At 46.0% G+C, this 14804-nt stretch overlaps 2 protein-coding genes across 2 annotated transcripts in view; one reads left to right on the forward strand and one right to left on the reverse strand.

Annotated features, from left to right (window-relative positions):
* Window positions 1–2158: 2158 nt before the first annotated feature.
* The window catches only part of lrsam1 (leucine rich repeat and sterile alpha motif containing 1), a 29157-nt gene continuing 16511 nt past the window's right edge, over window positions 2159–14804 (reverse strand). Inside the window, exon 27 of the mRNA XM_030084972.1 lies at window positions 2159–2171. The gene's annotated coding sequence lies outside the window, so the exon portion shown is untranslated. The remainder of the gene's footprint in view (window positions 2172–14804) is intronic.
* ntmt1 (N-terminal Xaa-Pro-Lys N-methyltransferase 1) lies at window positions 11810–14801 on the forward strand. Its single transcript, XM_030084988.1, has 4 exons — window positions 11810–11930; window positions 13416–13575; window positions 13706–13958; window positions 14039–14801. The coding sequence occupies exons 2-4, from the start codon at window positions 13417–13419 to the stop codon at window positions 14293–14295; spliced, it is 669 nt and encodes a 222-aa protein (XP_029940848.1). The 5' UTR covers window positions 11810–11930; window position 13416; the 3' UTR covers window positions 14296–14801.

Genomic DNA, 14804 nt, shown 5'->3' on the forward strand with positions numbered 1-14804 from the left:
AAAAGGGAGACCAGAGGGTGTGGTCCAACAATGAGGGGGATCACACTGCTCAGCCTCCTTAGGAAAGTCTATTCCAGGGTACTGGAGAGTAGGATTCGACTGATAGTCATGGAACACTGGACCAGCTCTAGACCCTCCACAGGGTGCTCAAGGGTTCAATGGCGTCCGCCCACATGTGTTTTGTAGATTTGGAGAAGGCGTTACCGTATTCCTCGTGGTGTCTTGTGGGGGGTGTTTTGAGAGTACAGAGTCCAGGGGCCCATGTTAAGGGCCGTCCAGTCTCTGTATGACCGAAGTCGGCAGTAAGTCAGATCTGTTCCCGGTGCATGTTGGACTCCGGCAGGGCTGCCCTTTGTCACCGGTTGTGTTCATAATTTTTATGGACAGAATTTCTAGGTGCAGCCAGGAGCCGGAAGGTGTCCGGTTCAGGGACCAGGGGTCAGAGGGGGTCCGGTTCAGTAACCACAGGATTTAGTTTCTGCTTTTTGCAGATGATGTTGGCTTGTTGGCTTCATTGAACCTGGGCCATCATGCACTGGGGCGGATTGCAGCCAAGTTGAAGCAATGGGGGTGAAGACCAGCACCTCCAAATCCTAGGCCATTGGCCTCGACCGGAAGAAGGGGGCCTGCCCTCTCCACATTAGCGGAGAGACCCTGGTCCAAGTGGAGGACTTCAGGTATCTGGGGTTTTGTTCACGGGTGGAGGACAGATGAGATAGATTGGTGCAGCACCTGCAGCGATTCAGTCATTTAATCGGTCCGTCGTGGTATAAAGGGAGCTGAGCCAAAAGACAAAAAGCTCTTGATTTACCAGTCATTCTTCACTGTTACCCTCACCTATAGTCATGAGTTTGGGGTCATGACTGAAAGGACAAGATCCCGGATACAAGAGGATGAAATGAACTTCCTCTGTCAGGTGGCTGGGCGCTTCCTTAGAGATAGGGTGAGGAGCTCAGTCACCAGGGAGGAGCTCGGAGTAGAGCTGCTACTCCTCCTCATCAAGAGGAGCCAGCTGAGGTGGCTCGGGCATCTGGTTAGGATTCCTCCTGGATGCCTTCTGGGCATGTCACGCTGGGAAGAGACCCCAGGAAGACCCAGGACTTGCTGGACAGACTGTGTCTCTTGGCTGGCCTGGGATCCTCCCAGAAAGCTGTCTGGTGACAGAGAAGTCTGAGCATCCCTTCTTAGACTACTGACCCCGTGACCCAGTCCTGGATAAGCGGTTGAAAACGGATGGATGGATGGACTTACACCCTGATGGAGCTCATTCTAAACCATGGACAAAATCAAGCAATGACCAGGGAAATGTACAATGTCATAATTAGCAAGTTGAGAGGAGAGTTTCATGTTCCAGTTTCTGAATGCACAGGAATTCAACAAAATGCCTTCCTGTGTCTCTGGAGAAATTAAGGAGTCTATTCTGTCTGTGAGGATAGGCAGACACTGCAGTAACTATTATAATTTTTCCGTGAGGATCATGAGGGTGTCAGCAAGTGATTTTTAGGTTGTAATGAGGTGAATGAGTGAGCACTGGTTTGACCTCTCTTTGACATTCTTATGGACCGTGGCAAAAATTTTAGTGTATGTAGGTGGTGCCAGAAAGCATATTTTGACAGTAATGGGGTTTATTTTTCAATTTTATAAAATGTATCGCCAGTCCTGACGTTTGTGCCAAATTTGGTGAGTTTTGAAGAATGTTAAGGGGTCAAATTTTGGTTTATTTCCGTGTCAGGACAATAATAAACAAAGAAACACTACAGGTAGAACAGCATCTTTGTTCAGTACCTACACAACAGTCCCTATATAATAGAAATATAGTAAGATCCTTGAGAGAGGGGCTCGGTCCCTAATAAAGGGTTCCTTCCAGAGTCAGCTCATATGCCGGTGCAGTGGGAGATTCCTTCCTTCTGATGCTTTAGGGTATTTTGTTTTCAACTAATTTCCACTGTGTTATTAGTGTGCATGATTAACCAGAATATGTCATGCAGTGAGATCTGGGATGTGTTGTTTAAATGTAAATTTTTTATTTTTATTTTTTTTAATTTTTTTTTTGAAACAGTGCTTTGAAATTTGTGTTTTGTTTTTTTCAAATAAATTCCAATAGGCAAGTAACATTATATCACTCTTTTAGGAACAGCAGCAGACGTAACAACAGATTCTCCTGGGACTGGGTAGATGACAGTCACACTGAAAGCAATCCAACACCGTCAACATCATGCTACATGCTAATAGTTTCGGCGCTCACTCTCCAGTGATGCTACATGACTACAGTATCTCTGATGTGGGACTCAGCTTTCCGTTGGATGAGTGTTTTGAAGAAGCATCAGTGCAGAGGCTGTGCGGCGCTGGTTTGCTGCAGCGCGATATGCTTCACATATCGTATCATGTGGAATATGAATTAGGTTTAAGCGACTGACTCTGCAGCAGTTTAACAAAGAGTTGTTGGATGTTTAAAACCTTCAGCTTTAGCCTACTAACTCCAAGCCAGCCACAATAGAAGTTTTTCTTTTGTTTTATTTTGGGTTTTTATAGGAGATGAGCTTCAATGGAAAGAAAGAGAAGTCACAATATGTCAGATAAAGATTTAGAAAGATGATTAATGGATTAAATTCCGAGAGGAAAGCCTTCTGATGACTTATTGTCTGTTTTAAAGGAAAACAAGTAGAGTTGGAGCAGATCAGGTGAAGCTCAGGACAGAATGTTCCCAAAGTACGGATGTACATTTCACATATTTGTGTTGTTATTCAGGTTAATTTTAAATTCTAGTTTCTTCTGGTCACGGTCACATTGTATTCTCCTGGTGTTCTTGGTTCAGCACATTTCATTGTAATATTACTGAGCTATAACACTGTGGTTTTAGAGTTCAGAGTCTTTAATAATCTCACAGTTTGACACTGATCACATGCAGCCTGCAGGGAAAAAAAAATTAAACAACTACGTTCAGTGAATCAAGAAAGTCACAAGTAGCATTATTTTTTTACAATTAAGAACTTGTGTCTAAATTTTCTATTGCAAAAGAAAAAATATTACCTAGGAATTTTTAATTTTCTTTTTGTTTCTAGATTTCTGAAATCCTCTCATTATTTCTTTGGTCTGTCCGTTTTGGTGGAGCAGTGGTTTGCACTGTCACCTCGAAGCAAGACGTTCTGGGTTGGAGTACCAGCTGGGGCCTGCCTGTGTGGAGTTTGCAGTGTTTGAGTGTGTGTGTGGGTTTCCTCCAGATGCTCCAGTTTCCTTCCACAGCCCCAAAATCCACATGTGAGGTTAATTGCTGACACATGTAAAAGAGAGCATCACAACAAGTCTTAAAGCGGAGAGAGTGCAGCTGGTGGAGGCAGTGCGGTGGGACGGGATCCCAGGTGTGCCACGGGGTGTCGACCCCCTCGTCCCGGTTCACGGAGCGACTCTAGAGCTTCGTTTCCACGTTTCAGCAGAAGTACGATCGTCATATCGCCACACGTGTTGTCATAATGTTATGGCTGATGGCCGCCGACGGATGAATGAAGCGTCTTCCGCCGTGCGAACACAGCTTAGATCCCGCTGTCAGGCGGGGATTGTGACCACTGACAGCTTGACAGTTGTGGGATTACATAATTCCTGTATCACTCACACAAGAGACGACGTTTCTAGACATGAAGACAGTCCCCTCAAGAAGAGCGAAACTTAGAAAACTGGATTCAGAAGTCACTGAACAGTTTGGTAATAAACTCACACCAGACATCAGGTACATCTCTTCACCTTTTGCAAATATCTGAGCAACCGCTCACGTGGCAGAGCACCATCATTCAATCAGAAAGAAGACGTGAAGCAACCTGCTGGAGCTCAAAGTGAGCATCAGGATGAGGAGGAAGAGGCTTTAACTGACTTTGATTGTTGGTGACAGATGGGCTGATCTGACTGTTTCACAAACTGCTGATCTGCTGGGATTTTCACACACCGCCATCTGTGAGGCTTCCAGAGCGCCGTTCAACAGAGAAAGTCTCCAGCGAGCAGCAGTTCTCTGGGACAGAAGGCCTCGTTGATGCTGGAGGTCAGGGGAGGATGGACAGACTGGTTGGAGATGATAGAGAGGCAACAGGAAGTCAAAGAACCTCTGGATATAGTGTGTGTAAGTAAAAAAAATGAAAAAAATACAACTAAGTTTTCCAGCATTTCAAATGACAGCCCCTCTTCTGTTGGATCAGCCTTTGACCCTGTCCCTGGTTCACAGGTTTCCGTGTCCTGGACCACCAAACATGGAAGCTTCAGTTCTGATTCAGTCTGAACCAAAACAGCTCTCTCTCTTACTAGAACTCGACATCTTTGGTGGGAATCGTTCCCACCAAAATGGATAGATGATGTTCACCTCAGGTTATAATGTTCTGGCTCACTGGTTAATAATGAAAGGCCCTGATCTACTGCAGATTTAAGCATCTAAAGAAGGTAAACTTGATGTTGCACACAGACACATGTTGAAATTGATCTTCTTACACACAGAGGACTCAATCTGAGAGACGCACAAAATAACACACTGGATTGATTGTTTGTCCTCGTGAATGTGTAACATCAGGGGAGATAATGCTTATACAGCAGTGTGTAGTTCAAAATGTGGTTTTAAAACATCTGGAACACTCGTGATGATCACGATCAGTTCACGATGATCACAGTGTTTGATGTCAGAAGTGAATCAGTTCAGCCTTCAGAGCTGCTGCTCTTTCTGCAGTGATTTAATTTACTTCCTCAGCTGGCTCCACATGACTTTTATTAGTGGACTTCATTGTACCGTCTTCCTTGAGTCTCTTCCGCTGCCCACAGCTGTGACTTTGTGACAGATCATCTCCGATATAGATTTATTTTCTTTCTAAAATCCAGAATCCTGTTTTGCTGAGTAAATGAAGATAAGTCAAAACTGGAACAATGGGGGCAAAACAAGGAGGGAGTCCAGGACCACAGAAACGTCTCTCAGAGGAGCCGAACCAGGCCGGCCGGACTCATGAGTCTGAAAGCATGAGAACAAGCACGAACAAAAGAGAAGGAAGAGAAAGAGACCACAGACGATCAGACAGAGACACTGAACAGAAACCCCCCCCCGAAACAAAGAGGAACGAATTCCACAGTGATATCAGACGGCAGGGAGAGGATCAAACCGGAAACCCGGGACATGAAGCAATCCACCGGGGAGGACTGAGAACATGGAGGAACAGACTCAGAGCAGCCGAACCACAGACAAAGGCTTCACAGCCAGGCCGACGGTCTGTCTGTCTATCTGTCTATCTATCTATCTATCTATCTATCTATCTATCTATCTATCTATCTATCTATCTATCTGTCTGTCTGTCTATCTATGTGAGGCTCTGGTTCACAGGATGCTCCATGTTTTCAGTGCTGATGGTGACGTTCGTCCGTTCGTTCGTTCGCTCGTTCGTTCGTTAGCGCTCTCGCTCGCCGCATCACGTCTCTCCTCGGCGAAGAAGACGGAGGATTTCATCGGGATAAACTCGGGCTCTTTCATGGTGCATCTGCGCGGCGGCGATGTGTTTTTCTCCGAGCTCTTCCTGTGGTTTTGACGTCTCCAAGTGATGCTCTTCCTGTCTGTTGCCTGGCAACAGTGGAGGAAAAATAGATGAGGTGATGAGTGAAGGTGAGCCCGGGGGAGATGGGAGGAGAGGAGAGGGGGAGGAAGGCTCTGCTTGTTATTTTCTTCTTGGCAAGCTTTCGCAGATTGTTCCTCTTCTTTGCTGCAATATTCTCTTTAAAAGAAGAAGAATGTAGGAGGGATCTGCTGCCGCCGAAACAGAAGATGAATACATGAGGGTGAACACATGTCTCATGTTAGTGTGGCGGGGTTTAAAAGAGCACAGACCTGCACATCATACGCACTTTTTTATTTCCTTAATTAAAAAACAAACAAACACATATTCGACGTATTAAACTGTGTTTTAATACATCTACCAGCACTGTTTTCCTCATCACACGCGCTTGTTTGATCACTTCTGCTTGACTTTCTGTTTCTTTCAAACTCGTAAGTGTATATTGATGAGAATCCCATCATCCATAATTCAGCTGTCATTCTGAACTGAGCTGGATGCTGCTGCTGCCGCGCTGCTCAACAGAGTCAGTTCATCTGATCAGAGGTGTTTAAACTACGAAAAACTGCATAACACGAAGTTTTGGAAACTAGTTTGAATTTTCAAACACATGCTCAAAGCTTATAGGGAGTCATATTCAAGGTACTTTATTTGCAAATAATACATTATCATAGGACAAAAAGATTTTACAGAAGTCCTGAAATAACTATTTCAAGGTACAAATGGTGAAATATCTGAGTTTTCGCTCAGTGTAGTTCTTTTCAGTGTGTTTCATCATGTTTTAACGGTGTGAAAACTTTGAGGTATTGAACTATCCCGAGGTAACCTCTGTGGTATTTTACTGAAAACCCTGAAAAGAGTTTATAAAGGAGGAGTTCGTAAAAGTTGAAGTAACGCCACTCTGATGCATCAGGGGGCAGTAGTGAGTCTGTGATTTTCTGTTAGCCCCGATGACGAGATCCGACCTCTGTTGAGTTTATTTTCAGTCTGCAGAGTCTCTGATTGGATTCAGGACGGATTGATCAGAATATCAACCTCATTCGCACATAAATCAACTCAGTTTAATCTCAGGGGCGTATTTCAGGGGTGTATTTGTCATAGAATGAAACCACTTGAAAAGTTTGGTGGTGCCACGGTTTAAAATGAAAATAATAATAATAATAGTAATTCAAACCACTGCAGTTGAGTGAAAAATCTGAATTAAATTAAAAAAAAACGTCTTCACTCCTGCAACATCTACCAGCAGCTCCCTGGTCTGGCTGGTGTTGCTGAGACTGGATTCCGGCCTGGTCCCTGCAGGCTGATTCACCTCAACAGTTGTTTGTTATCAGTCCTGCGGCGGCGGCGCCGTCAGCAGGCTGCCGCTGTGAAGAGGGATGTGGTCGCAGGGCAAGGAGGGAGTCGAGGAGGGGGCAGCGGAGGATGTGCGAACAGCAGCGAGCCGCCACCTCTGAGCCCGGCTCTGCAACGGTCTGTCCCTGTTAAAAGAGAGTTTTTCATTTCTACAGTCAGTTACGTTTACTCATGTGGAATTATTGGGTTTCTCTGTGAAGAGGTGCCTTGAAGCGATTGTGTTGTATTTGGCACGATATAAATAAAGCTGGATTGAATTGAATTGATTGGTGGATTCCTCCGCCAGCTGGTCTGCAGAGGCCTTCAGAATCTGACCTGAGACGTGATGTGGACCGGTAGCTGTGCTCGTGTCCAGTCCACCCAGGGCCGACCTCTGCTGCTCCAGGATGTTGCAGGATGTTTGAAAAGTTTCTATAGTTAGAATTCCGGTGCGACAGAGATGAGGTTGGCCTGATCAGATGGGATGGGATCTCAGCTAAAGGTTCACCTGGACAGGTGAACAGTCCATCACAGGACACACAGAGACAGTCACACACACTCACCTACTGGACTCATGAATGAGGAAGCCGCCTTTCTAAATATTTGGATGCATAAAGATGAGGAGGAGGAGGAGGAGGAGGAGGAGGAGGGCCATAGAGCATAAATTAGATAATTCTCAATGGAACACATTTAAAAAGTGTCGAAGTGAGAGAGAGAGAGAGAGAGACAGAAAGAGAGAGAGAGGGAGAAAGAGAGAGAGGGAGAGGCGGGCAGGATCAAATCAATATCTAATTTCAGTGCTTTTCTCACTGTGGATGCTTTTCCAATAAAGCTTGAACAGAACACCAAACTCTGAGGAGCTGTGCAGCTCTGCCTCTCTCTCTCTCTCTCTCTCTCTCTCTCTCTCTCTCTCTCTCTCTCTCTCTCTCTCTCTCTCTCTCTCTCTCTCTCTCTCTCATGCTGAACGGACAATGATTCAGATGAAAACGCTTCATTTTTGCATTTTCGTTTGTGAAAACTTTCAGCTTCACACGCCGATGTTTTGGGAATGATGTCCGTTTGCATGGAAATCTGGTGAACAACACACAAACACAACAGTTCTCTGGAAAACCCAACTGCAAACTTATCAGGCAACTGAACGAGCACAGATTCATACCAACTTTACACAAACATTAAAAGAAAATAAAGCTGATTTTAACCAAAACAGTTTTCCTTTAAGTTAAGTGAGATTTAGTCCCCAAACTTTTACCGCTCTGTTATTTCAGTGTCTTTATTCTAAGTATGGAAATTTATTCATAGAAAGTTGTGCCCAGGGCATAAATCCTATTTCCTGCTAACAAACAGTTCTTCTTAGATTACCGGTGGATGATCAGAGCACCGTTAATCACAAAACACCAAACACACACACACACACAGTTGTTGTTTTGACTCAATTGTGCATTCAAGTAAAGTGCATCAAACACTCCAAACAGCTCCAGTAGTGCGCTGTGATCCTTGATAAAAGCTCGCTGTTTTATCAGAGGAGTAGTTTTGGACCAGAAGAGTGTTTCTGTTGTTCTGAGGTTCTAGAGGAGAGACGGTTTGATTCCTGCTCTCGCTCCATCACTGTGATGCTGCAGGACTGATGCACTCGTCCACACTCCAGCTCCAGGAGTGTGTTCACTCCCCTCACACACTCCCCGTCCTCATTGGTCAGCGTGCACCAACAGGCAGGAAAGGAATCGACCAAAACCCTCAGAGGATTCTGTAATTCACTTTAATTCTGAGCTGCGCTGTGCAGCTCTTCACACGAATGAATGAGAATCTCACCGTTTCTTTTCATTTATGTATGATTAGCCTCATTGATTTCTCATATTTCGGAGCAGGCCAGTGAGACGTGTGAACTCGTTTCTTGGGGATGCAGAATAGTTTCCCTGTTGGATAACCAGAGTTCAGAGCCAGCGGAGCCCCACCAGGCTGAGATAGCCCAGCATTCCCTGCTCTCTCTTTCCTTTCTGCAGTTTGAACCGCGGCAGCGAGCAGAGAACGGAAGAGTTGGAGCAGAGTTTACCTCCCTGAAATATTTATAGGAAAATGCTCCGGTGCATCTGCGAGGCTGCAGCCCTCTTCCTGCATCCCTCTGGTTTCCAAACACACACACACACACACACACACACGAGGTTTCACCGTTCTGTCGGCTGCCTTCACACACACACCCTGAGCCCGGTCACATCCAGGAGGCTTCACACTCCTCACAAACACAACGATCCATATTCATAAAGGAAAGGATTTGATGACTGTTGATGTCTTTTAGATTCATTTAATCAGTCGCCACCTGCAGGAGATCGATGCATGTGGGTGTGTTTCATTATATTTTAACCCTTTATGAGGCAGAATGTATCACTTCTCTGATTACAACACTTTTTCTGCAGGACACCATATGGAAAGCTCTCTTATTCCTCAACAAGTCTCCAACAGCTTTTTAACACTTGACTCTAAATGTCACAGAACAGGAGGAAGTTCAAGTCCGGAAATTTCCGTTTGAAACTTGGAATTCTCCTTCACCAAATATTTCACTTTATTGAGGCCTGAATATCAGAGTGACATGCTGGAGCGTCTGAAAGTCCACTTTAGCTGATTTGATACAGGTTATTGAGTGGCTGAGCCTCAGAGGCTGGTTCATACCGTGCACAGAGATGATTTCATGCACAGTTTGTCCAAATGTCATCGGGCGCAAAGAGCCGGCGCAAACGCATTTTTAATTCACCTGGTTCTCGATGGTATTATAGAAATAAAACTGACTGAAACTCAGTGTCAGACGGCCTGTTCTGATCAGAAATGTACTGATAAGCTATTAACAAGTAGAAGAAGCAGAAAGATGCAGGAACAACAGAACCAGACGCTTCACAGCGAGAGGAGAGAGAGGCTGTTTGTTCAGGCTGTGTCTACTGACACTCCTGTTGCTTCCATGGATGAATCGGTAAATAATCTGTGCTCTGTCTCCAGATCGGAATCAGCCAGTGCTCCGGCCAACAGCGGAGAGAAGCTGTCTGACTGACAAAATTTGGCAAATTTGTTGAGTGTCCTTGACTTTGGTGTGTATTCCACAAACGCTTGCTTCTTACAAACATGGTATAAAAGAGGAAAAATCCAAATTAGACATTTTTGACTTTCTGGAACAACCTAAAACAAAATGTTCTGGGTTTTGTTTTGTTTTGTTTTTTACTGCCTATTTTCCTATATAATGAAGTGGCTTGGAAGCTGTTATCATGTCGTATGAAAATTCAGACTTTTAGTTTAGAATTTCAGTTGCTCGGGAGTGCTCCGGCCTCTTGCTGGCCTTAGTGGCTCCAGCCTCCCTGGACCCCGAAGAGGAAGAATCACAAAGAAGCAGAAAGCTTTTTTTTAATTAGTAACTTCACATCAAACCTTTCAAATCAAGCTCATCTTGAAGCTTTGGGTCCAAAATGGGCTCATATAGCTTCATGTTCTCATATCTGGATCCACAGATGATATTTGCTGTGTGGAGTTGTGGCGTAAAGACTATAAATAGAGTCACGTTATAATAATGAAGTTGTGTCTATATGTAGTTTTGAGTGTGTTGATTGTTTTATTCGGTTGTTGTTGGAATTTAATCAGTCTGATGTGAAAAATCTCCACATTTTTATGTTATCTGTATACTTTTTTGTGTTGTTTGAGACAGGGATTTCTTGCTGCTTCCCCATACAAGTGCATTTGAAGAGTTAATGAAGGTGAAAAGTAAACTAAATAGATAAATTAAACCAGAGCATCAGGACTGTGTTGCAGTTGAAAGTGGTCAGCACCGAAGAGGAGGGTTCAAACTGTGGCTCAGACCTTCCAGTGGACAGTCTGCATGTTCTCACTGTGCCGTGTGAGTGTGTGTGTGTGTGTGTGTGTGTGTGTGTGTGTGTGTGTGTGTGTGTGTGTGTGTCCTCGAGCTGAGCTCACTACATTGTGACACAAATTAGTGTCTTTTCTTATTTATATTTCCCCTCCTTTTATTTATTTATTTCCTGATGGTTTTTTACACAGGAGCTCCCCTCACTGGAGAGTGTGTGTACTGCTATACACGCACGCAGGCACGCAGGCACGCAACCCCCCCCCCCCCCCCCCCCCCCCCCCACACACACACACACACACACACACTGTGGTGAATCTCATTAGACTCTGTGATAACAGAGTTACAGTCTGTACTGATAAACTGAAAACAATCAGTAAAAAAACCAAAAACAAAATAAAGTGACGAACGAACACATGACATGACAGGTGTCAGCACGTGGACGTGTTGCAGTTTTGAGTATATTTTTTTTAAAGTTAAACATGAAAAAGTTCAACAAAGCTCAAAAGGAGGGTGTACAGAAGAACCACTGTACCACACTGCCCCCGTGTGGCTCAGTAGCCACATAGCAGCTCCATGACAGCCACGGAAAGATAGATAGATAGATAGATAGATAGATAGATAGATAGATTAGACATTTGTGTGTTCACAATATGACCAGTGTTACTATTTCAAATCAGCGATGATGAAACATGCTGACCAAATATTCATAGATGAAAAAAGATATTGAACATATTAATTCTGTTTGTTTGGAAGTGTTCTGCATTCATTAATCTCAAACCATATTTTAGGCAGAAATATGGCTCTGTTATTATCGTTATCAAAGAATAAATGATGAACTCCCTAAATATAAACGCTTGTTTGTTTATTTATTTTTATTTATTTATTTATTTATTTATTTATTTATTTATTTATTTATTTATTTATTTATTTTTATTGGAAATAAAGTTTAAAAGTCAGAATGACAGTGCCAGAGCCTGCAGGAGGTTCCATTCCCAGCAGAGGGCGCCGCTCTTCCTCCTCCGGCCAGCAGAGGGCGCCGCTCCGCCTCCTTCTCCCAAATAAGGAAATGACGTCGTGCTCGTGCCGCAGGTCCCAAATAGAAACGTGAGGCTCTCAGCGGAGCACGAGGAGCCGGAGGAGAGGGAGAGCTCGGGGGTGAGACGGGGTGAGACCGGGGGTGAGACGGCCAGGTTGGTGTGTTTTAAACTTTATATCCTCGTTCGGCTGGACGCTCGGTTAGCACGGAGGCTACAAGCTAACACACTCACACAGCAGCTAACACACGCCCGCACACACACTTCAAATTGCACTGTATCATGTTTTAAACAGTCTAAAAATCTGTTTTACTACTTCATCACTGTTTTGATGGACCCTGGTCCATGGTTTCCATGGCAACAGTAAGGGAAACATGAGGCCCGCGGGCTGTAGCCGGTCTGAATAGTTCAGTCAGGGGTCGTTTGCTGTTATAACTTTTCTCAGGAGAAGGTTTTCAGGTAGGGGGTGAGCTACGGTTCGAGGAGGAGTGCTGATCGTTCCACTGGACTTTTTTTCATTTTTTCACCTCTGTACACACACACACACACACACACACACACACACACACACACACACACACACACACACTGGCCAAAACGTAAGAAACACCTTGCTCATAGAACTTTGGAGCGACTTCTACCGTCAGATCTGTCTCCATTCTTGAAGTCATGAGACAGAGGTTCATACTAACATGCCAGCATGGCTGCAGATTTATGGGCTGAACTTTAAATGTCACTCCTCCTCCTCTGTCTAAACTCTGGTGTGTTTCAGGAACCGCTTGAGTCCTTTCATCTTATAAACGCTGCCTGGATTTTATTTTCCTTGAACATTCAGACAAACAGAGCTGGTTTTGACATCTCTTCATGTGAGGTGGTTTGATCTTTGTGAGCTGGAAGTGTCTGTCTGAAGATGATCCACTGTGATCATGAAGGGATGGACACCCTCAGGTAGACTTTGGAGTTTCAGCCTGAATCTCTGCTCCCTCACATCAGGCAGGATGGATCCAAGCTCTCGTGTTCACTCCACAGTCTGCAGACTCATCAGTTTTTCAGAGTGTAATCTGCAAAGTCAAACATGATTCAGACAGTGATGTATAACTTGCAGTGGAGTGTGAAGTGACACAGAGTGAATCCACGTGTGAGCGTGAGCAAACTGCTCGCGGGAATGTAGAAAGTTTGACCTCCTGCTATCAGCACCAGATGACTGCTGACAGCTGAGCGCCGCGACACTTTTAGCCGTGTGTGTCATAATGAGGACGGACTAGAAGCCACGGGAGTCCATGACGACATGGAGGGGGGGGGTCAAAGAGTTTCAGACTTGATCAACAAACACACCAGGCCCTGTTCTCACTGACGTCGCCTTCAGTTATCTAGTCCAGCAGGTTGATTTTATAGTTGATAAAAAATCTCATATGATCCAGATGTGGATGAGGAGCACGAGTCATCTGGGACATAGTTAAACATCTGGAGCCTCGTTCATTTTAACCAGCCAGTGTTTGTTGATGGAGGTTCTGCTTGACTGTCATGTTCCTGCTCACCACTAGTGGGAGCTGCAGAGCAGCAGTACTCGAGTGAACAGGAGATGGGGAGATTGTTGAATCATTCAGGATACTGATTTGTGTGTGTGTGTGTGTGTGTCAGGATGGGGGACATAGCAGGGAACGAAGACAGCTTCTACTCCAACGCTGAGGGTTACTGGAAGGACGTCCCGCCCACGGTGGACGGCATGCTGGGAGGCTACGGCAGCATCTCCAGCATCGACATCAACGGCTCCAAAGCCTTCCTGCAGAAGTTCCTCGGCGTAAGACGCTCCTTCAGTCCAACTGGATGAAAGAGATTCTGCTTAGCAACACGTGTGGCCAGGAAGAAGAATCGGTTTGATGTCTGATTTTCATATAAGCTCAGGTCAGTTGTGCCACTTGTCCCTGCAGGAAGGCGAGGGGAAGACGGGTTCGGGCTGCGCCCTGGACTGCGGCGCCGGCATCGGGAGGATCAGCAAGCGCCTGCTGCTGCCGCTCTTCCAGACCGTGGACCTGGTGGACGTGACGCAGGAGTTCCTGGACAAGGCCAGGCCCTACCTGGGCGAGGAGGCCAAGAGGGTGGGCCACTTCTTCTGCTGCGGCCTGCAGGACTTCGTGCCCGAGAGCGGGCGCTACGACGTCATCTGGATCCAGTGGGTGATCGGTGAGTCGGGCTGCGAAGGCCACGGCCGGGTTTCAGCGCGCCGTGACTCATCGTGGTTCCTGCTTCCCGTTTCCCATCAGGCCACCTGACGGACAACCACCTGGTGGAGTTCCTGCGCCGCTGCCGCAGCGCCCTGCGGCCCAACGGCCTCATCGTCATCAAGGACAACGTGTCGTACGAGGGCGTGGTCCCCGACGAGGTGGACAGCAGCGTCTGCCGCGACCTGGACATCGTGCGCAGCCTGGTGGGCCGGGCGGGCCTCCGCATCGTGCACGAGGAGCAGCAGGTCAACTTCCCCAAGGAGATCTACCAGGTCCACACGCTGGCGCTCAGATAGGAGGAGCGCCGGCCCGCAGCGCCACAAACTGAGAGAGGAGCCCTCCTCGCGGACCCGCTCCGCTGCAGGGGTCCAGACCAGGTCCTGCTCAGGCCCCGCCCCCATCCCAGCATGAAGGACGGGGATCCTGCAGGACCTGGACTGGACGCTCCTGGTTTACTGCATGTCAGCATCAACAGGCTGATCTGAGCCGACCTGCTAGACTCCTCCCACTCCGACTGACTCCTCCCACTCCGACTCCTCCCCTTCCTCGGCGCGACCGGCAGTGGAGGAGATGAACTCGCCTTTCTCTAGCATTTTCTACTCTCTACGTCTAATTTATTCAGCGAGACAGTCGATAATTTAATCAGTCATCAATATTGTCAATAAAACATGAGATGATTAAACAACAGTGATTCTTCTCATCGTCACAGAATTATTTTATTGGTGGTATTTTTTAAGTTTTCTTGTAATTTAACCTTAAAGCAACACTAAGGAACTTTGTTTTCATTGATTTTGGCGGCGCCAGT

The sequence above is a fragment of the Salarias fasciatus genome (assembly GCF_902148845.1).
Source record: "Salarias fasciatus chromosome 7 unlocalized genomic scaffold, fSalaFa1.1 super_scaffold_4, whole genome shotgun sequence".
Taxonomy (NCBI): Eukaryota; Metazoa; Chordata; class Actinopteri; order Blenniiformes; family Blenniidae; genus Salarias; species Salarias fasciatus.

Bases quoted from the DNA above. Each gene is read 5' to 3' on its own strand.
- ntmt1 (XM_030084988.1), top strand. From the start codon at position 13,417: ATGGGGGACATAGCAGGGAACGAAGACAGCTTCTACTCCAACGCTGAG. The intron at 13,576-13,705 runs GTAAGACGCTCC...TTGTCCCTGCAG, and splicing joins TCCTGCAGAAGTTCCTCGGC to GAAGGCGAGGGGAAGACGGG. The intron at 13,959-14,038 runs GTGAGTCGGGCT...GTTTCCCATCAG, and splicing joins CTGGATCCAGTGGGTGATCG to GCCACCTGACGGACAACCAC.